The sequence below is a fragment of the Dama dama genome, chromosome 29 (genome assembly GCF_033118175.1).
Source record: "Dama dama isolate Ldn47 chromosome 29, ASM3311817v1, whole genome shotgun sequence".
Taxonomy (NCBI): Eukaryota; Metazoa; Chordata; class Mammalia; order Artiodactyla; family Cervidae; genus Dama; species Dama dama.
Genome location: NC_083709.1, coordinates 46,667,379 through 46,690,171, shown reverse-complemented (window position 1 = coordinate 46,690,171; position 22,793 = coordinate 46,667,379). Strand labels below are relative to the sequence as shown.

General features: G+C 36.2%; 1 protein-coding gene across 4 annotated transcripts in view; it reads right to left on the bottom strand.

The window, feature by feature from the left end:
* Positions 1–22,793, bottom strand: part of BRD10 (bromodomain containing 10) — a 107,478-nt gene that overhangs the window by 6,419 nt on the left and 78,266 nt on the right. For all 4 annotated transcript variants that reach the window (XM_061132436.1, XM_061132434.1, XM_061132433.1 and 1 more), the window contains 2 exons: positions 5,971–6,086; positions 637–827 (listed from right to left, as the gene is read on the bottom strand). In XM_061132436.1, the coding sequence (XP_060988419.1) occupies positions 637–827; positions 5,971–6,086 (307 nt within the window). The remainder of the gene's footprint in view (positions 1–636; positions 828–5,970; positions 6,087–22,793) is intronic.

The window sequence follows — 22,793 nt, the reverse complement described above, 5'->3', positions numbered from 1 at the left end:
AAAAAATTTATGTTCATATCTGGTCAAACTGGGCTGATGAAAAGTTATACCTTTTCAATTCACCAAAGACATGAAATGTAATAGGTTAATACATTAAGAACAAATTTTCATACCTATTAGATAACTAAGGAAAGTTATTTAACTGGATTTACAGAATAATATAATCTGACAAATGGAAAGGAATTAAAGATAATCTTATCCAGCCTCCTTATAAGAATGAGGTGCCCACTCTAGTCTCATTAGGTCATCAACATAAAAAACAAAAACAAAAACCACTTCACATTATTAAAGACTTGCCAAGTTTCATTTAAGCAAACACCAGATATATTGTTTCAAAAATAATAACAATAAAAAGAAGAGAGTACACCTATTTCAAAGGGATTGTATAATAACGATGTGTGGTCTCTACTGAGCAATAACATGCCTATAGTTTGGAGTCAGATACTGGTTCCAGAAACTCCTAGAACAGTAATAATGACTCCAAAGAACCTTTAATAAGACATTAGCACACCTTCAAACATGATAAATTTCCCCAATCAATAAACCTCATTAACCAGACTATCTTCTATCTCCACAAAAGACTAAAATTTCTCTTTGTGCCTGTAGTGTTCATTTAGAGAAAGTCTGAATGCCTACCTGAATCAAAATGATCCTTCTCCAGGATATCTAGAGGTTCTGTGGTGTCTATAGATTTGCTACTGATTTCTACTTTAGGGGTTTCTCTTCCAGGATCTCCTTCACCTTCTTCACTAGTCCACAGTTCTCTAGCAAATTTATCATGATCAGGCTGTCTTCTAAAGTCATCATAGTCTTTCTTTAGGCGACTCCTGAAATAAAATATTCAGCATAAAAATACATATGTGTTAATCTCTTGGAAGCTAAAGTAACTCAACATTTCAAACTATTTATTTCAGTATTTTCAATTAAGTCACTAAACCTATGTTTTAATCAAGTGTGTGTAAGATTTTTTTAGAGAGACTCTAAAGAATAAAAAACATTCATTTTTTTCTGCTGTTCAATTATTCCTGCTGTCCAATTAATCCAATGATGATTGTTCAAGAAGACACAACATAGGGTATAGGCATAGGAACTTTACAGGTAAGTATTTGCACATACCACCCACTGTCATTCTAAAGGCTACTGGGAGACCTATTAAATGTCAAAATGTGAAAAAGATTAACTTTTTTTTCCAACTGCATGACAGAAACAGACTTGAAATAGTCTTAAAATTCATCATAATATTGTTTAAAAGGTCACTTAAAAGTGTTAAACAAAAAATTCTAAGAAACAGTATCTATTATTTTTGACTCCTCCAAGGAGTAACAACAAAAATAATCCTTCATTTAATACTAAAAGCAATCCTATCTAAACCTTGGGTCTCACTAGAACTTTTTTTTAAATTAAGTATAGGGAAACAAAGCTGGAAAGTGATTTTTCACATAAAAACATAGTACTTACGTTTCTATGACATTACAAGAGATAGAAACATTCCATGTGATTGCATGGTATTTTAGAAATCCTTTATTATTCATTTGCTTTCAATTGAGTTTCTCTATTCTACTTTAACCTCTGTTTATTTTGTTTAAAAAAAATCTGAACATACATTCTCCAATTTACTTTTGCTACAAATCCCTATCTGTGCATACCGGAGTATAAATCTCACCTCTGTCACTTAACAGTTGTAAGACTTTGGACAAGTTTCTTAAACTTTCTAAGCATCAGTTTACTTATGTGTACAAAGATACAAAGATACTTATCCTATACTATGTGTGGCACATAAATATTTAACAAATGTTAGTTAATAATTATTCTCAATTTATTTATGTTTCAATGATTGCTTAAGGGTTTTACAGAGCAGATGATAGCTATAAGATAACAGACTGGATTATCAAAGGATAACTAAATTTAATTTCCTTTTAGAACTATCTAAATGGGGATAGTACAAAGTTTCTCCCTTCTCAGTCTTCTTCTCACCTTGGCTAAAGACTTTGCTCCTTATTTCACAGAAAATGGAAGAAGCAATCAGACAAGAACTTTCATATGCTCACACCTTGTCTGCAACTTAAAACCTTCATCTGTACTCATATTTTCCATCTAACCCCTCATATTCTCTAAGCTAACCCCTCCACAACTTATGCATCCTCCCTCAACTAGTCAAGAATCTCCAAAGTACCTTCCATTGTCTGATCCATTTCTGCCTCTCTATTTGATCATTTCCACCAGTATACAAACATGTTATTTCTCCCAGGAAGAAAAACAAACAAGGACAAAATTAAAGCACTCTCTCTTGACTCCAACTTGTCCTTCCAGGTACTGCCCTATTTCCTCTGCTCTACTTTTACAGAAAAACTCCAATTCCTTACCCCTCATTCTCTTCAAAAGACGAAGACTTTTACCCTCATTTTCCTCAGTTCATCATGAGTAATTTCCTTTTTGAAACTTTTTACCTGTTTCTAAGACATCACTATTTCTCTTGGTTATGCGCCTATCTTGCTGAATACTCCTCCTCAGTCTCTTCTGCTGAGTCCTACCATTTCCACCACATCTAAACACTGGAATGTCCCAGGGTTCAGTCTCTCTTAACTGTGCTCATACACTAGATGATTTCTATTATCTCATAGCTTAAGTATAATCTATATCCTGACAACCCCCAAATTTATACCTTCAGTCTGGCTTACTCCCTTGAATTGCCACTCATATACTAAACTGCTTATTCAGTATCTCCAATTAGATGGCTGAAAGGCATATCAAACTTAATATGTTGAAATCCTAACTACTCAATCCATCCCCTCCCCAAAATTCTTTGTTTCCTCTATCTCAACTAATGGCAATTTCATTATTCTAGCTGTTTAGATAAAACTATTGGGCACCACCTTTTTCTCATTTTTTTCTGACACTCCATATGCAAGTCTTAAGGAAATTCCACCAGTCCTACTTTCAAGATATATCCAGAATTCAACCACTCTTTGCTGTTTGCATTGCTACTACTGTCGTCCAAGCCACTATCATTTTTCACCTGGACTACTGCTAAGCATAACTGATTTCCTGCCTGTATATTTGTCCCACTCAAATCTCAACTAAGCAGGCAGAGAGAATGCTTTAAAAAAAGTCAGATCATGTAATTCCTCTGTTTAAAACCCTTCAAAGGCTTCCTGTCTCAGAGTAAAAGCCAAACTCCTTAAATTCCTATATGGTCTGGCTGTGCTTTTGTTATTAAGTTATTTACGACTCTTCACTACCCATGGACTGTAGCATGCCAGGCTCCTCTGTCTTCCACTATCTCCCAGAGTTTGCTCAAATTCATGTCCACTGAGCTGATGATGTTATTTAACCATCTCATCCTCTGAAGCCCTGCTTCTGCTGAAGGTCCAATACTTTGGCCACCTGATGCAAAGAGCTGACTGATTGGAAAAGATGTGATCTGGCTACCTTTCTCTGTATTTCTCTGACTCTAGACTCTTACCATTTCCCTCCTCATTCACTCAGCTTTGCTTATTCTCACCCCTTTGCATTTCCTATAAATGTCAAACATGCTTTCAACCTTAGAGCTTCTGCATCTTAGATATCCACATGGTTGTCTCCCCTATTTCCTTCAGGTCTCTTTTCAAACACCAACTCATCAAGGAAACTTTACCCAACACCCTGTAAAGAGCAATCATCATCCCATCTAAACCAAGCATTTCTTTCTTTTTTAAAAAGTATTTATTTATTTTTGGCTGTGTTGGGTCTTTGTTGCCGCACTTGGGCCTTCTCTAGTGAGGGCTTCTTTCTACTTGTGATGCATGGGCGTCTCATTGCAGTGGCTTCTCTTGTTGAGAAGCATGGGCCCTAGGCTGTGCAGGCTTCAGTACTTGAAACACATGGGCCCTAGAGTGTGGCGGCTTCAATAGCTGTGGCTCATGGGCTTCACTGCTCCAAAGCATGTGAAATCTTCCTGGACCAGGGATCAAACCTGTGTCCCCTGCACTGGCAGGTGGATTTTTAACCACTGGACCACCAAGGAAGTGAAAAACAAGCTTTTTTTTTTTTTTTCCCTGTATAGCACAGTGAACTATATTCAATATCCTGTGATAAACCATTATGAAAAAGACAAAAAAGAATATAGTGTATAGATGAGTCACTTTGCTGTATAGCAGAAATCAACACAACATTGTATATCAACTTTACTTGAATAAAATACAAGTAAAACATTTTAATTATAGATAATTGCTTTACAATATGGTGTTGGCTTCTGCCTTACATTAACATGAATCAACCATAGGTGTACATAAGTTCCTTTCCTCGTGAACCTCCCTCCCACCTCATCCCACCCCTCTAGTTGTCACAGAGCACCTGATTTGAGTTCCCTGCTTCATGCAGCAAATTTCTACTGCCTATCTATTTTACATATTGTAATTTATATGCAAAACAAGTATATCTTATTCCCTTAAACCAGCTTCATTTTTCTTCACAGCATTTATCATCATCTGACATTTGAGTTTGTCTGAATAGACATAACTAGTAAGGAGATTCAATCAACAACAACAACAAAATCTCTAGACATTTCTCCAAAGACAAATTGCCAATAAGCACTTAAAAAATGTACTCAATTTCACTAATTATTAGGGAAGTGGAAATCCAAACTACAATATATATATTATATATATATATATATATATATATATATTATATTGTATACATGTATACAACATACAAATTGTATTTATTATACATACATATACATAATACATGTTATACATACACATTCATGTATATTGTATATATACAATATATGCATATATACACAATATATACCACATTATACTCATTAGGATGGCTATTAAAAAACCAGAAAATAACAAATGCTGGTTAGGATGTGGAGAAACTGGAACTCTTGTACACTTATGATGTACACTATAGAAAACAATGTGATAGTTCCTCAAAAAATCAGGTTTATGATGTCTATCTTCTTTGTGAAATGTACCTTCTATCATTTAAAATATTCATCTTTGTTTCATTTAGAAAAAAATTAAAAGTAGAACTGCCATAGTTCACTTCTAGGTATACATCCCCAACATTTGAAAGCAATGTCTTAGACATTTGTACACCCATGTACACAGCAGCATGATTCATAATAACTAAAACATGAAAAGCCTCTCAAATGCCCATTACAGATGAATGAATAAGTAAAATGTGGTATATGCATAAAGTGCAATATTCAGTTCAGTCACTCAGTTGTGTCCGACTCTTTGTGACTCCATGGACTGCAGCTTGCCAGGCATCCCTGTCCATTACCAACTCCTGGAGTTTACGCAAACTCATGTCCATTGAGTCAGTGATGCCATCCAACCATCTCATCCTCTTTTGTCCCCTTCTCCTCCCGCCTTCAATCTTTCCCAGCAACAGTGTCTTTTCAAATGAGTCTTTTTTTTTTTTTTAATTCAGTCTTTAAAAGGAAGTAAACTCTACAACATAGATGAACCTTGAAAACATGCTAAGTGAAATAAAGACAGTCACGAAAAGACAAATATTTTATATTATATGATGTACTTAGAGTAGTCAAAATCACAGACACAGAAAGTACAATGGTGGTTGCTAGGGGATGGGGGAAGGAAGATACAGAGTTTCAGTTTCACAAGATGAAGAGTTCTGGAGATGGATGGGCTGAGAGAAACACAACATTATGAATGTTAAAAAAAAGCGGTATTAAATATACCACTGAACCAAACACTTAAAACTAGTTAAGATGGTGAATTTTATTTGTGCATTTTACCACAATGAAAAAAACTGGGGGAAAAATAATATAAACCACACAGTAGGGGTTTTGTTTAATTAACATTACCTTGTCAGGACTTAGGAAGTACCCTGCATACAGGCTCAAAAATATCTGAATTACAAATCAACGGGACACTACTAATTCCAGGACATCTTCCATAATCATAAAAGTAAGAGTATTAAACTAAGTAAAACAGATAATAAAGCTTTATTTACCTGTTTCTTTGAAAAGCTTTCATTAACTTTGGTTCCCATGGCAACAATTCGTTTAAAAGACGTATCAGTGTACTATGTAATTCTTTTACAGCTTGCCTCCGATGATACCATTTGCCCTAAAAACACAATTTGAAAAGTAAATCCTTTAGATTTAATCTAGAAGTCAACACCAAGACTTATTTTCTGAGTAAAAAACAAAACAAAATGCTGATACCCATCAAATAAGTAATATCTCTTCTTCAGAAGGTTGCAGAAAGGAGAAAAATGTCCTACAATAAATCTTCTTCGATATACTTCAGAGATTTTCAACTATACAGGAGAAATCTAAAACCCATTTAATCAAACCAGGACATAAAAAGTTTTTTAAAGTTTCTAATTGGGTCAATTATAAATATTCAATAAATCACGAAAATGCATGTAAAGATACAAACATTCACATAATTATGTCAATTATATGGCTCATTTCTGTAATGTTTCTGTAATTTTTCCAAAAGGCTGGGGGAAAAAAGAAAGAGAAAAACCTAAATTGTTATCATGTCCAAAAGCAGTCCTCTTAACAAACTTCCTTAGGAAATTTTACAATTATTTTAAAATGTTTTAAAACATTTATTTTAAAATGTTTTAAAATGAAAAGCAAACAAGTGGTCACCATTTCCATTATTTTCACGCTATAATAGGGGATAACAATTTGACACCCCCCCCCATCTGCTAAGTATTATCCTAAGTATTTCATTCATACATGGAGAGAAAGAGACAGGGAGAGAGAGAGGGAGAGAGAGATTGAGTGAGCATGAGTGTGTACACGAAATAGCAGTTACAAAAACCTTCTAAAGTGTGTGCATTTTTAGTCTTACTTAACAAATGATGAAACTAAGGGTCAGGGAGATTAAATGACTTGTTTAATGGCTCTCTGACTTAAACTAATATCTGCCTGTTGGTGTAGTCCAAGTTCTAGAACTAGCTATATCACTACCTCTTAAAAACTGTATCACATAAATTCAGTCTGACACAGGTTACAAAAACCTCTAGTAAGATATATTTCACAGTACCCATAAAATTATCGTATACCATAGGAACAATAAGATTATAGAAGTTATATCCTTAGGTAAGCAACTTCTCCACATCTATCAACATTACCACCACTATCACTATTATCATTTACTGTTATATAACCATGTTGTAATTTTTATTTGGTAAACAGCTTTGAGATATAATTTACATACCACACTGTCCACTCACTTTACTTCTTTTACAACAAAAACATACAAGTATATGTCACAGATCACATTTAACCTGTATAAAACTAGATTTCATCCCACAGGAACTCTGAGTCATATTTGCATACAGGCAGAACATTAAGGCAGAAAAATAACCACTCCCGAGAGTAAAGCATATACTAATCTGTGCATAAAATTCCCAACTTTATTTGTGTCTTCTTAGCAGCATAACAACGGAGAAGGCAATGGCACCCCACTCCAGTACTCTTGCCTGGAAAATCCCATGGATGGAGAAGCCTGGTAGGCTGCGGTCCATGGGGTCGCTAAGAGTCGGACACGACTGAGAGACTTCACTTTCACTTTTCACTTTCACACATTGGAGAAGGAAATGGCAACCCACTCCAGTGTTCTTGCTTGGAGAATCCCAGGGACGGGGGAGCCTGGTGGGCTGCCATCTATGGGATCACACAGAGTCGGACACGACTGAAGTGACTTAGCAGCAGCAGCAGCAGCAGCATAAGAAATCATAGTATGTAAAAAATTTTAAGAAAAGTTAATTTTTATTTCATATAATATACTAACCTGAACAGATATCTTGTCAAAAGCTTTCTAAAAGGATCCAACTAACAAGAAGTTATACCTCAAGTTATTTTTCTCAAAGGAATGTTATGAGGTAGTATAAAGTGCTTATTCTAACCCATGAAAGTAAAACTATTAGACTATGAACAATAAAATTGAGCGAAAAAATACTTTTAACCTATGGAAAGCTATCTGAGGAAGATGAAAAGGTAGATGATAGTCACCCTAAATCCTTTTTGGAATGAGGCAAGATTTTGTTTCAATAAAAAATAGAAAACAGGTAGATGGAGAAGACTTTTCCCTTTAACAAGGCGTATTAACAACATTCCTTTTTCTACATCTCAACTTCTATTTGGTTCAAAAATGAAATGGTGAGTGTGGAAATAAACTTTACCTAAGCTAACGAGGGAAAGTCGCTTAGTCATGTCCAACTCTTTGCGACCCTATGGACTATATAGTCCATGGAATTATACAGGCCAGAATACTGGAGAGGGTGTTTCCTTCTTCAGGGGATCTTCCCAACCCAGGTATTGAACCCAGGTCTCCCGCATTGCAGGCAGATTTTTAACCAGCTGAGCCACCGGGAAGATGATGCCATTAAAAATGCTGCACTCAATATGCCAGGAAATTTGGAGAACTCAGCAGTGGTCACAGGACTGGAAAAGGTCAGCTTTCACTCCAATCCCAAAGAAAGGCAATGCCAAAGAATGTTCAAACTACTGCACAACTGCACTCATCTCACATGCTAGCAAAGTAATGCTCAAAATTCTCCAAGCCAGGCTTCAACACTACACGAACTGTGAACTTCCAGATGTTCAAGCTAGATTCAGAAAAGGCAGAGGAACCAGAGATCAAATTGCCAACATCCCTTGAAACATAGAAAAAGCAAGAGAGCTCCAGAAAAACATCTACTTCTGCTTTATTAACTACGCCAAAGGCTTTGACTGTGTGGATCACAATGAACTGTGGAAAATTCTTCAAGAGATGGGAATACCAGACAACCTAACCTGCCTCCTGAAAAATCTGTATACAGCTCAAGAAACAGCAGTTAGAATCAGACATGGAACAACAGACTGGTTCCAAATTGGGAAAGGAATACCTCAAGGCTGTATATTTCACCCTGCTTATTTAACTTAAATGCAGAGTACATCATACAAAATGCCAGGCTGGATGAAGCACAAGCTGGGATAAAGATTTCCAGGAGAAATATTAATAACCTCAGATACACAGAAAATACTCACCCTTATGGCAGAAAGCAAAGAGGAACTAAAGAGCCTTTTGATGAAAATGAAAGAGAAGAATGAAAGAATGAAAAAGTTGGCTTAAAACTCAACATTCAGAAAACTACGATCATGGCATTTGGTCCCAATATTTCATGCAAATACAATGGGGAAACAGTAGCAACAGTGAGAGACTATTTTTGGGGGGCTCCAAAATCACTGCAGATGATGACTGCAGCTGTGAAATTAAAAGATGCTTGCTCCTTGGAAGAAAAGCTATGACCAACCTAGACAGCATATTAAAAGGCAGAGACAATACTTTGCCAACAAAGGTCCATATAGTCAAAGCTATGGTTTTTCCAGTAGTCATGTATGGATGTAAGAGTTGGTGTGAGAGTTACCATAAAGAAAACTAAGTGCCAAAGAATTTATGCTTTTGAACTGTGGTGTTGGAGAGGACTCTTGAGAGTCCCTTGGACTGCAAGGAGATCACATCAGTCAGTCCTAAAGGAAATCAGTCCTGAATATTCATTGGAAGGACTGATGCTGAAGCTCAAACTCCAATACTTTGGCCACCTGATGTGAAGAACTGACTCATTGGAAAAGACCCTGATGCTGGGAAAGACTGAAGGCAGGAGAAGGGGACGGCAGAGGAGAAGATGGTTGGATGGCATCACCAACTAGATGGATATGAATCTGAGAAAGCTCCCTGAGTTGGTGATGTACAGGGAGGCTTGTAGTCCTCAAGTCCACGAGATCATAAAGAGTCAGACATGACTGAGCAACTGAACTAAACTGAACTGAAGCTAAGGAGAGCAAAAAGAGGAAAGATACAAGGAATGAAGCAGGTGAGAATATGCTCTTCCTGGTACAATTAAGTGGAAAAGCGTTAAAAGACTAGCGGGTGCCAACATGCTGAATTCCTTATTGTGCGTGCAAGCTAAGTCACTTCAGTTGTGTCAGACTGTTTGCGACCCTATGAACTGTATAGCCCACCAGGCTCCTCTGTCCATGAGATTCTCTAGGCAAGAATACTGGAGTGGACAGCCATGCCTTCCCCCAGTTATTAACTGGGAATTAATATGAAGAAGAATGACAGATTTAAGTTAACCTAGGCAGTATGGTTGCTGTATAAGTTAGCAAAGTGGTGGTGGAGTAGAGAATACAGAACTAACAGAATTGCAGGATGTTCAGGACTAGGTAGTTGAGACACATGAAGTGGAGACTGTGTAACTGGATACTATTTAAAGACATTTATCAGCTCTGTTTGTGCCTTGATTAAATTACAATATTAATTTTTATAGGAAAGAATTTGAAACATATTAGGAAGACTTTACATTTTGATTTTATTTTGGTTACTAAATTTTAATTAATCTAATGCCCAGAAAATATATGACTCAACTAACAGCACACAGGGAAGGGGTCATATAAATTCAATAGAGAAGAGAGTTCTAACTTTCGTATAAATCTGTTTCACCCCCTGACCTGTTTGTAAATGTCTAAAGCCTTTTAAATTTATATATTTTTTTGGTCTTTCTTCCCTTTCTTTAGTCTACATATTTCAACTTGGGGTAGTGATGGTGTGGCTACTAATTTATATTTGAAAACGCCTATTTAATCACTCTGTATTTGAAAAAAAGTTTATTATTTTCTAACACAAGTTACAGAAAGTAAAGGCTGATTAAATTTTTGACTAGAAGATACACATAAAGGATATAATGACCTCAACAAAAGGGCATCCCTATACCTGCCATGGGGTATGTGTGTTATCGATCAAAAGGTGGGACATGTTTAAAAAAAAATTCAGACTCACTGCTCTGGGACTGGTGTTTGATGCAGTAATGTACTTTAATTACTTGACAGTAAAAGAGAAACTCACACTGCTTTTTTCATTTATTATCTTATTTGGTCAATATAACCCAAATGGATTTAAAATAGTATGTTCTTTTCTACCCAGTGCTGATCTCAAAAGCATCACAGTATACAATGGAACTAATGTAGAGAAGTTATGAATTTTTAAATAAAGTTAGCCAAATGGTAATAATCTGACTTAACTTAGATCTAATATAAAACAAAAATCTATTTAAAATCAAACAAGTATTTCCTGAACCTTCAATCAGATTAACTGAAAGTCAGCAATAGCTTTTCGGACTGGCCAACTTTATATACACAGATAAAGGAAAAACTACCATGCTTCTAGGATGAAATTTTTAAAGCTAAAAGGGAACTTAGCAGATATAATTTTACAGATGGAAAATGTCTAAGGTAAACAGAGAAGTACTTGTAGGTGGGAGAAGACTTTAGAACTTTAGATCTCCTGAATGCTAAAATCCACTTTCCTTCCACTGCACAAAGTCACTTCTCCTGGCCTGCATACAGACAGTTCCTAAAGAAGAGACTGTATTGTGTAATTCCTATATTTACATATCTCTGTGATGCAAATATTAAAATCTCTAAAATTTACTTTAATTAAAATAGTACTTAAAACTATGGTGATCTAAAGTTTAAAAGTGAATTAATTTCATTCTTTTACAAGTGGTTGACCAGTTTTCCCAGCACCACTTGTTAAAGAGGTTGTCTTTTTTCCATTGTATATCCTTGCCTCCTTTGTCAAAGATAAGGTGTCCATAGGTTCGTGGATTTATCTCTGGGCTTTCTATTCTGTTCCATTGATCTATATTTCTGTCTTTGTGCCAGTACTATACTGTCTTGATGACTGTGGCTTTGTAGTAGAGTCTGAAGTCAGGCAGGTTGATTCCTCCAGCTCCATTCTTCTTTCTCAAGATTACTTTGGCTATTCGAGGTTTTTTGTATTTCCATACAAATTGTGAAATTCTTTGGTCTAGTTCTGTGAAAAATACCGTTGGTAGCTTGATAGGGATTGCATTGAATCTATAGACTGCTTTGGGTAGAATAGCCATTTTGACAATATTAATTCTTCCAATCCATGAACACGGTATGTTTCTCCATCTGTTTGTGTCCTCTTTGATTTCTTTCATCAGTGTTTTATAGTTTTCTATGTATAGGTCCTTTGTTTCTTTAGGTAGATACACTCCTAAGTATTTTATTCTTTTTGTTGCAATGGTGAATGGTATTGTTTCCTTAATTTCTCTGTCTGTTTTTTCATTGTTAGTATATAGGAATGCAAGGGATTTCTGTGTGTTAATTTTATATCCTGCAACTTTACTATATTCATTGATTAGCTCTAGTAATTTTCTGGTAGAGTCTTTAGGGTTTTCTATGTAGAGGATCATGTCATCTGCAAACAGTGAGAGTTTTACTTCTTCTTTTCCTATCTGGATTCCTTTTACTTCTTTTTCTGCTCTGATTGCTGTGGCCAAAACTTCCAACACTATGTTGAATAGTAGTGGTGAGAGTGGGCACCCTTGTCTTGTTCCTGATTTCAGGGGAAATGCCTTCAATTTTTCACCATTGAGGGTGATGCTTGCTGTGGGTTTGTCATATATAGCTTTTATTATGTTGAGGTATGTTCCTTCTATTCCTGCTTTTTGGAGAGTTTTAATCATAAATGAGTGTTGAATTTTGTCAAAGGCTTTCTCTGCATCTATTGAGATAATCATATGGTTTTTATCTTTCAATTTGTTAATGTGGTGTATTACATTGATTGATTTGCGGATATTAAAGAATCCTTGCATTCCTGGGATAAAGCCCACTTGGTCATGGTGTATGATTTTTTTAATATGTTGTTGGATTCTGTTTGCTAGAATTTTGTTAAGGATTTTTGCATCTATGTTTATCAGTGATATTGGCCTGTAGTTTTCTTTTTTTGTGGCATCTTTGTCTGGTTTTGGAATTAGGGTGATGGTGGCCTCATAGAATGAGTTTGGAAGCTTACCTTCTTCTGCAATTTTCTGGAAGAGTTTGAGTAAGATAGGTGTTAGCTCTTCTCTAAATTTTTGGTAGAATTCAGCTGTGAAGCCATCTGGTCCTGGGCTTTTGTTTGCTGGAAGATTTTTGATGACAGTTTCGATTTCCTTGCTTGTGATGGGTCTGTTAAGATCTTCTATTTCTTCCTGGTTCAGTTTTGGAAAGTTATACTTGAACACTTTCTAACACCATACACAAAAATAAACTCAAAATGGATTAAAGATCTAAATGTAAGACCAGAAACTATAAAACTCCTAGAGGAAAACATAGGCAAAACACTCTCCGACATAAATCACAGCAAGATCCTCTATGACCCACCTCCCAGAATATTGGAAATAAAAGCAAAACTAAACAAATGGGACCTAATGAAACTTAAAAGCTTTTGCACTACAAAGGAAACTATAAGTAAGGTGAAAAGACAGCCCTCAGATTGGGAGAAAATAATAGCAAATGAAGAAACAGACAAAGGATTAATCTCAAAAATATACAAGCAACTCCTGCAGCTCAATTCCAGAAAAATAAATGACCCAATCAAAAAATGGGCCAAAGAACTAAACAGACATTTCTCCAAAGAAGACATACAGATGGCTAACAAACACATGAAAAGATGCTCAACATCACTCATTATTAGAGAAATGCAAATCAAAACCACAATGAGGTACCATTACACGCCAGTCAGGATGGCTGCTATCCAAAAGTCTATAAGCAATAAATGCTGGAGAGGGTGTGGAGAAAAGGCAACCCTCTTACACCGTTGGTGGGAATGCAAACTAGTACAGCCGCTATGGAAAACAGTGTGGAGATTCCTTAAAAAACTGGAAATTGAACTGCCATATGACCCAGCAATCCCACTTCTGGGCATACACACTGAGGAAACCAGATCTGAAAGAGACACGTGCACCCCAATGTTCATCGCAGCACTGTTTATAATAGCCAGGACATGGAAGCAACCTAGATGCCCATCAGCAGATGAATGGATAAGGAAGCTGTGGTACATATACACCATGGAATATTACTCAGCCATTAAAAAGAATTCATTTGAACCAGTCCTAATGAGATGGATGAAGCTGGAGCCCCTTACACAGAGTGAAGTAAGCCAGAAAGATAAAGAACATTACAGCATACTGACACATGTATATGGAATTTAGAAAGGTGATAACGATAACCCTATATGCAGAACAGAAAAAGAGACACAGAAATACAGAACAGACTTTTGAACTTTGTGGGAGAATGTGAGGGTGGGATATTTCAAAAGAACAGCATGTATACTATCTATGGTGAAACAGATCACCAGCCCAGGTGGGATGCACGAGACAAGTGCTCCGGCCTGGTGCACTGGGAAGACCCAGAGGAATCGGGTGGAGAGGGAGGTGGGAGGGGGGATCGGGATTGGGAATACATGTAAATCCATGGCTGATTCATATCAATGTATGACAAAACCCACTGGGAAAAAAAAATAATAATAATAATAAAAAAAAGAAAGAAAGAAAAAAAAAATAAATAAATAAAAGTGAATTAAAAAACAAGGAAAACAGCAAGCTCCCCATCTCTAAATACATGAGAGAATATGGACACAATGAAAATCAGAAAGGCTCTTACAAGCTTCATCTGCACCGATCAATACAGAATAAAAGATAAAGATGGTAGGTAGACAAAAACTTAGAGATGAGCTAACACCTATCCTACTCCTATTCTTCCAGAAAATTGCAGAGGAAGGTAAACTTCCAAACTCATTCTATGAGGCCACCATCACCCTAATACCAAAACCAGACAAGGATGCCACAAAAAAAGAAAACTATAGGCCAATATCACTGATGAACATAGATGCAAAAATCCTTAATAAAATTCTAGCAAACAGAATCCAACAACATATTAAAAAGATCAACATCATGACCAAGTGCGCTTTATCCCAGGGATGCAAGGATTCTTTAATATTCGCAAATCAATCAATGCGATACATAACATTAACAAACTAAAAGATAAAAACTATATGATTATCTTAATAGATAGAGAAACGCTTTGACAAAATTCAACATCCATTTATGATAAAAACCCTCCAGAAAGCAGGCATAGAAGGAACATACCTCAACATAATAAAAGCCATATATGATAAACCTGCCGCAAACATTATCCTGAATGGTGAACAATTGAAAGCATTTTCCCTAAAGTCAGGAACAAGACAAGGGTGCCCACTGTCACCGCTACTATTCAATGTAGTTTTGGAAGTTTTAGCCACAGCATTCAGAGAAGAAAAAGAAATAAAAGGAATCCAGATTGGAAAAGAAGAAGTAAAACTCTGCAGATGACATGATCCTCTACATAGAAAACCCTAAAGACTCCACCAGAAAATTACTAGAGCTAATCAGTGAATATAGTAAAGCTGCAGGATATAAAATTAACACACAGAAATCTCTTGCATTCCTATACATTAATGAGAAAACAGAAAGAAACAATTCCATTCACCGTTGCAATGAAAAGAATAAAATACTTAGGAATAAGTCTACCTAAAGAAACAAAAGACTTATATACAGAAAACTATAAAACACTGATGAAAGAAATCAAAGATGATACAAATAGATGGAGAAATATACCATGTTCATGGATCAGAAGAATCAACATAGTGAAAATGAGTATACTACCCAAAGGAATCTATAGATTCAATGTAATCCCTATCAAGCTACCAACGGTATTTTTCAGAGAACTAGAACAAATAATTTCACGATTTGTATGGAAATGCAAAAAACCTCAAATAGCGAAAGGAATCTTGAGAAAGAAGAATGGAATTGGAGAAATCAACCTGCCTGGCTTCAGGCTCTACTACAAAGCTATAGTCATCAAGACAGAATGGTACCAGCACAAAGACAGAAACACAGATCAATGGAACAAAATAGAAAGCCCAGAGATAAATCCACGTACCTATGGACACCGTATCTTTGACAAAGGAGGCAAGAATATACAGTGGAGAAAAGACAATCTCTTTAACAAGTGGTGCTGGGAAAGCTGGTTAACCACTTGTAAAAGAATGAAACTGGAACACTTTCTAGAACTAACACCCAAAAAAGATGTCCTTTTCATTATAGGGGACTGGAATGAAAAAGTAGGAAGTCAAGAAACACCTGGAGTAACAGGTAGATTTGGCCTTGGAGTACAGAATGAAGCAGGGCAAAGGATAATAGAGTTCTGCCAAGAGAACGCACTGGTCATAGCAAACACCATCTTCCAACAACACAAGAGATGACTCTATACATGGACATCACCAGATGGTTAACACTGAAATTAGACTGATTATATTCTTTGCAGCCAAAGATGGAGAAGCTCTATACAGTCAGCAAAAATAAGACCGGGAGCTGACTGTGGCTCAGATCATGAACTCCTTATTGCCAAATTCAGACTTAAATTGAAGAAAGTGGTGAAAACCACTAGACCATTCAGCTATGACCTAAATCAAATCCCTTATGACTATACAGTGGAAATGAGAAATAGATTTAAGGGACTAGATCTGATAGAGTGCCTGATGAACTATGGATGGAGCTTTGTGACACTGTACAGGAGACAGGAATCAAGACCACCCCCAATAAAAAGAAATGCAAAAAAGCAAAATGGCTGTCTGAGGAGGCCTTGCAAATAGCTGGGAAAAGAAGAGAACTGAAAAGCAAAGGAGAAAAGGAAAGATATATCCATTTGAATGCAGAGTTCCAAAGAATAGCAAGGAGAGATAAAAAAGCCTTCCTCAGCGATCAATGCAAAGAAATAGAGGGAAACAATAGAATGGGAAAGACTAGATCTTTTCAAGAAAATTAGAGATACCAAGGGAACATTTCATGCAAAGATGGGCTCAATAAAGGAGAGAAATGGTAGGGACCTAACAGAAGCAGAAGATATTAAGAAGAGGTGGCAAGAATACACAGAAGAACTGTACAAAAAAGATCTTCATGACCCAGATAATCACGATGGTGTGATCACTCACCTAGAGCCAGACATCCTGGAATGTGGAGTCAAGTGGGCCTTAGGAAGCATCACTACAAACAAAGCTAGTGGATGTGATGGAATTCCAGTTGAGCTATTTCAAATCCTGAAAGATGATGCTGTGAAAGTGCTGCACTCAATATGCCAGCAAATTTGGAAAACTCAGCAGTGGCCATAGGACTGGAAAAGGTCAGTTTTCATTCCAATCCCAAAGAAAGGCAATGCCAAAGAATGCTCAGACTACCATACAGTTGCACTCATCTCACACGCTAGTAAAGTAATGCTCAAAATTCTCCAAGCCAGGCTTCAGCAATATATGAACCGTGAACTTCCAGATGTTCAATCTGGTTTTAGAAAAGGCAGAGGAACCAGAGATCAAATTGCCAACATCTGCTGGATCATCGAAAAACTAAGAGAGTTCCAGAAAAACATCAATCTCTGCTTCATTGACTATGCCAAAGCCTTTGACTGTGTGGATCATAATAAACTGGGGAAAAATTCTGAAAGAGATGGGAATACCACACCACCTGACCTGCCTCTTGAGAAACTTGTATGCAAGTCAGGAAGCAACAGTTAGAACTGGGCGTGGAACAACAGACTGGTTCCAAATAGGAAAAGGAGTATGTCAAGGCTGTATATTGTCACTGTGCTTATTTAACTTATATGCAGAGTACATCATGAGAAACACTGGGCTGGAGGAAGCATAAGCTAGAGTGCTGGGAGAAATATCAATAACCTCAGATATGCAGATGACACCACCCTTGTGGCAGAAAGTGAAGAAGAACTGAAGAGCCTCTTGATGAAAGTGAAAAAGGAGAGTGAAAAAGTTGTCTTAAAGCTCAGCATTCAGAAAACTAAGATCATGGCATCTGGTCCCATCACTCCATGGGAAATAGATGGGGAAACAGTAGAAACAGTGGCTGACTATTTTTTGGGGCTCCAAAATCACTGCAGACGGTGACTGCAGCCATGAAATTAAAAGATGCTCACTCCTTGGAAGGAAAGTTATGATCAACCTAGACAACATATTAAAAAGCAGAGACATTCCTTTGCCAACAAAGTTCCGTCTAGTCAAGGCTATGGTTTTTCCAGTGGTCACATATGGATGTGAGAGTTGGACTATAAAGAAAGCTGAGCACCGAAGAATTGATGTTTTTGAACTGTGGTGTTGGAGAAGACTCGAGAGTCCCTTGGGCTGCAAGGAGATCCAACCAGTCCATCCTGAAGGAGATCAGTCCTGGGTGTTCATTGGAAGGACTGACGTTGAAGCTGAAACTCCAGTACTTTGGCTACTTCATGTGAAGAGCTGACTCACTAGGAAAGACCCTGATGCTGGGACGGATTGGGGGCAGGAGGAGAAGGGGATGACAGAGGATGACATGGTTGGACGGCATCACCGACTCGATGACATGGTTGGATGGCATCACCGACTCGATGGAGTTCACTCGAGTGAACTCCGGGAGTTGGTGATGGACAGGTAGGCCTGGCGTGCTGTGATTCATGGGGCCGTAAAGAGTCAGACACGACTGAGCGACTGAACTGAACTGAGAACACTTTCTAACACCACCACAAAAATAAACTCAAAATGTATTGAAGATCTAAACATCAGACCAGAAACTATAAAACTCCTAGAGGAAAACATAGGCAAAACACTCTCTGACGTAAATCATAGCAGGATCCTCTACGATGCACCTCTCAGAGTAATGGAAATAAAAGCAAAAATAAACAAATGGGACCTAATTAAACTTAAAAGCTTTTGCACAAAGAAGGAAACTATAAGCAAGGTGAAAAGACAGTCTTCAGAATGGGAGAAATTAATAACAAATGAAGCAGCTGACAAAGAATTAATCTCAAAAATATACAAGCAACTCCTGCAGCTCAATTCCAGAAAAATAAGCTACCCAATGAAAAAATGGGCCAAAGAACTAAACAGACATTTCTCCAAAGAAGACATACAGATGGCTAACAAACACATGAAAAGATGCTCAACAGCACTCATTATCAGAGAAATGCAAATCAAAACCACAATGAGGTACCATCTCACGCCGGTCAGAATGGCTGCTATCAAAAACTCTCCAAACGATAAATGCTGGAGAGGGTGCGGAGAAAAGGGAACCCTCTCACTGTTGATGGAAATGCAAATTAGTACAGCCATTATGGAGAAGAGTGTGGAGATTCCTTAAAAAACTGGAAATAGAACTTCCATATGACCCAGCAATCCCACTGCTGGGCATACACACTGAGGAAACCAGAATGGAAAGAGACACAGGTACCCCAATGTTCATCACAACACTGTTTACAATAGCCAGGACATGGAAGCAATCTAGATGTCCACTGGCAGATGAATGGATAACAAAACTCTGGTACATATACACGATAGAATATTACTCAGCTATTAAAAAGCATGCATTTGAATCAGTTCTAATGAGGTGGATGAAACTGGAGCCTATTATACAGAGCTAAGTAAGAAAGAAAAACACCAATTCAGTATATTAACGCATATATATGCAATTTAGAAAAATGGTAACGATGACCCCTATATGAGAGACAGCGAAAGAGACACATGTAAAGAACAGATTTTTGAACTCTATGGGAGAAGGTGAGGGTGGGATGATTTGAGAGGATAGCATTGAAACATGTATATTACCATATGTGAAATAGATCGCCAGTCCAGGTTTGATACATGAGACAGGGTGCTCAGGGCTAGAGCACTGGGATGACGCTGAGGGATGGGATGGGGAGGGAGGTGGGAGGGAGGTTCAAGATGGGGAACACATGTACACCCATGGCTGATTCATGTGAATGTATGGCAAAAACCACAATACTATAAAGTAATTAGTCTCCAATTAAAATAAAAAAGAAAAGAACAGAAAAAAATAAAGATGGTAGGTAGAAAGATTAAGGAGTAAATGGTTATTTGTGGAACAGTGTTATAACTGTTTCTATAATAAAATTATATATATATAATAAAATTATAAAAAAATATAATACATTCAATAAGCTTTACATATATGAGTTTAGTCCTGACTTTTCTTTATAAACAGGTATGTCAATATGGGGATAAATAAACCATTTCTAATAATTAGAATTCTATTTTCAGGAATAAAAAATGTTTCCAAAATAATCCCAATGTGTTACATGAACTTAATAATCCAAATATTTACTGATGGTCACTTTAAAAAGAAGAGAGTGATATATCTTTCTTTTATAAATTTACTATAAAGTTTAACATAAAGTATGAATTCTAGCACACACCATGGAACCAAAAGTATACAATATGATCTAAATTTGAGGCTTACCTTGCAATATTTTCTCATCCAATGTCCACAGCAGCTGTAGATTGCCAGCTCCCTTTCCATGAGATGGCTCAACTGTCAAATACTAAAGGTTTTATAACCTGATAGGGATTACTACAACAAGGAGTTCGTCTATGGTCACAAGATAAGTGCTTTATTATATTATGCAGTTTTATAAGCTTTGTAATGTGATATGTTAATAACCTAAGGAACCACAAGAGAAAAGATACTCTGAAAAAACTTACAAAACTACACAATATTGTAAAATGGAAAGCTAAGTCTGTGTGTGTGAAATGAGTGGGGAGGGAAACTTACCTTACAACTAAAGAAAAACTCCATTCTGCTGCAGTAATCTGGGATGGGTATGACAGACCAGCATTAATACTGGCTGGGGTGTTGCGAGGAGAGGGAATTGGCAATCTACTGATGCTGGGGACACTGAACATCTAGAAGGAAGAAAAGAGGAAAACAAATAAATTCTAGATTTATTAAATGTCTCATCACTATGGATCTTTTGCACATTTAATAAGTTTAGATACTCTGAATATTAGGTGAAAGTAATTGGTTTATACAATTCATTCTGTTACTTATAGATTTTCTTACACCGATTTCTAAACAAAAGCGATATCAACCGTTGTATGAAGAAAAAGATTATCGTATATAAATAGGTAAAGAAAATTTTTTAAATTGAAATGGTATTATTGTGATGATAAAAATAAAATTTTTATTAAAAAGAAGAGTACAAAAACAAAATGTATATGAAAAAGGCATCACTGCTCTCTTTCTACATGCTTCTACTTACATGTGTTGTTGGAGCATAGAAACAGGGATCATAAAACAGAGCATTTTTTGTTATAGGCTTGGTACTTGTCACAGACATAAATCATATGGTGGAAAGGGATTATAATAATACATCATGCTTTTCCAATAAAATTCAAATAGCTTTTAGAAAAGTCAAATGGATTTATATGTAAACATGTCTTATTTAAAAACATTAGGAATATCCAAAGTTAGGTTGCAAATAATTTAATGGAAATGGACATAGCACAAATTAACTGGAATTAAGCATTTTAATAATTTAATTATTTCACATTCTCCTTAATCTAAGTAATAGTAAATGAAAAGGTAACAAGTATTTACTTTTTTTTCTTATTGCTCACCCAAAGAAACTACCACTGTATTAATATATTCCTGCATATTCACAGTTTTGGGGGTAAAATACCACATTCATCTTGGTGGTATACAGTCTCCTGAAAAAGCACGTTAGACAATAAAATGAAGTGTTTGAATATTAGCATGGAAGAAGTTAAAAAAAGCATTTTAACATTACCAGAGGTCTTAATATGAACTATTCTATCATATACTAGTGTTTGCTCTTTAGGAACTCTTAATACTAATTCAAGAGGAAACATAAGCATTTAATGATATCCAACACTGCGCAGCATGTACAATGTTTCCATTGTATTTCTAAATGAGCATTTAACTAGAAAGCATGATGATAAACAACTACATCAGTGATAATACTGGAAGTTTCAATGTCACTTGACTTTGTAGAGACAGTGGACAGATCACATTCCCAGTGAAGTAGTCATTATTACCGGGGAAGAAAATCTAACAATATGGATATAACTGATGGTATGTAACCACTTCCATTCACAAAGAAGAAAAAATCCTGGACTAGAAATTAACTACTGGGTAGTATCTGAATCTGACCCTTTTTAGTAAATTGGTGGTAGCAAAGAGGTTAATAACATTTAATCAAATCTATACCAGTTATAAGAAAAGTGGGTTCTCAAGCAATTCACAGCACAATCTGAATCACTAAGTAATGCTACATTGGTTAACATCAGAGCATAAAAAGTTCCATGTAAGTGAAATTAAGACTGGGGATATACTAAAAGCAGGGTCAGTATTCTACTTATTTTTGCCTTCTCAGGCTCAATTACAATACCCAGCACACAGTAGGTCCACAGTAAGTATTCAAACCACAGAAGTAAATTTCTTAGCTGAGATTTTCTACTTAGCTGAAAAGATTTTTAAAAATTGAAAAAAACATTCCTAAAATACATGTCTTCCAGATTTTCTGAGCACACAATGAATATAATTTAACTCTTACTGACTTGTTCATCATTATGAACAAGCCACGTTTCATATTTTAAAGCAGTGACGCTAGGGATTACAGGGCTATAACCTATATTCCTATACTAAGTGGTTATTGATTACTGTTAATTTTGGACCCTAAAATCTTCTTTGTTTTTTAAATTGTCTATCAGTATTTCATGCAATTAAATCTGCCTTAAAATACTTTTGTCCTAATTAACAGCACTTACTACAACTAGTTAGCATTGTATCTTCATTAAAAGAAACTGGTTCTGTACAAGGAGATATACATATATATTTTCTTTTTCTATTTTAAAGTGCTAGAGATCCATATGTGGACTCTGTCCTTCTATTTAGACTCATTTTTATTCTTTGGTAGATCTGGATTAATTTTCCTTTAATATATAGTGTATCACTTTTACCTTCATATCTATAGAGTATAATAAGATGGTAGGGAAGTTTTATTAGTGTTTAATCTTCTCTATTGTTTGGATAATATTCTTCCCTAGTTCACAAAAGGTATTAAACTATTCCAGCTTTAAATTTTGGGGACTTTC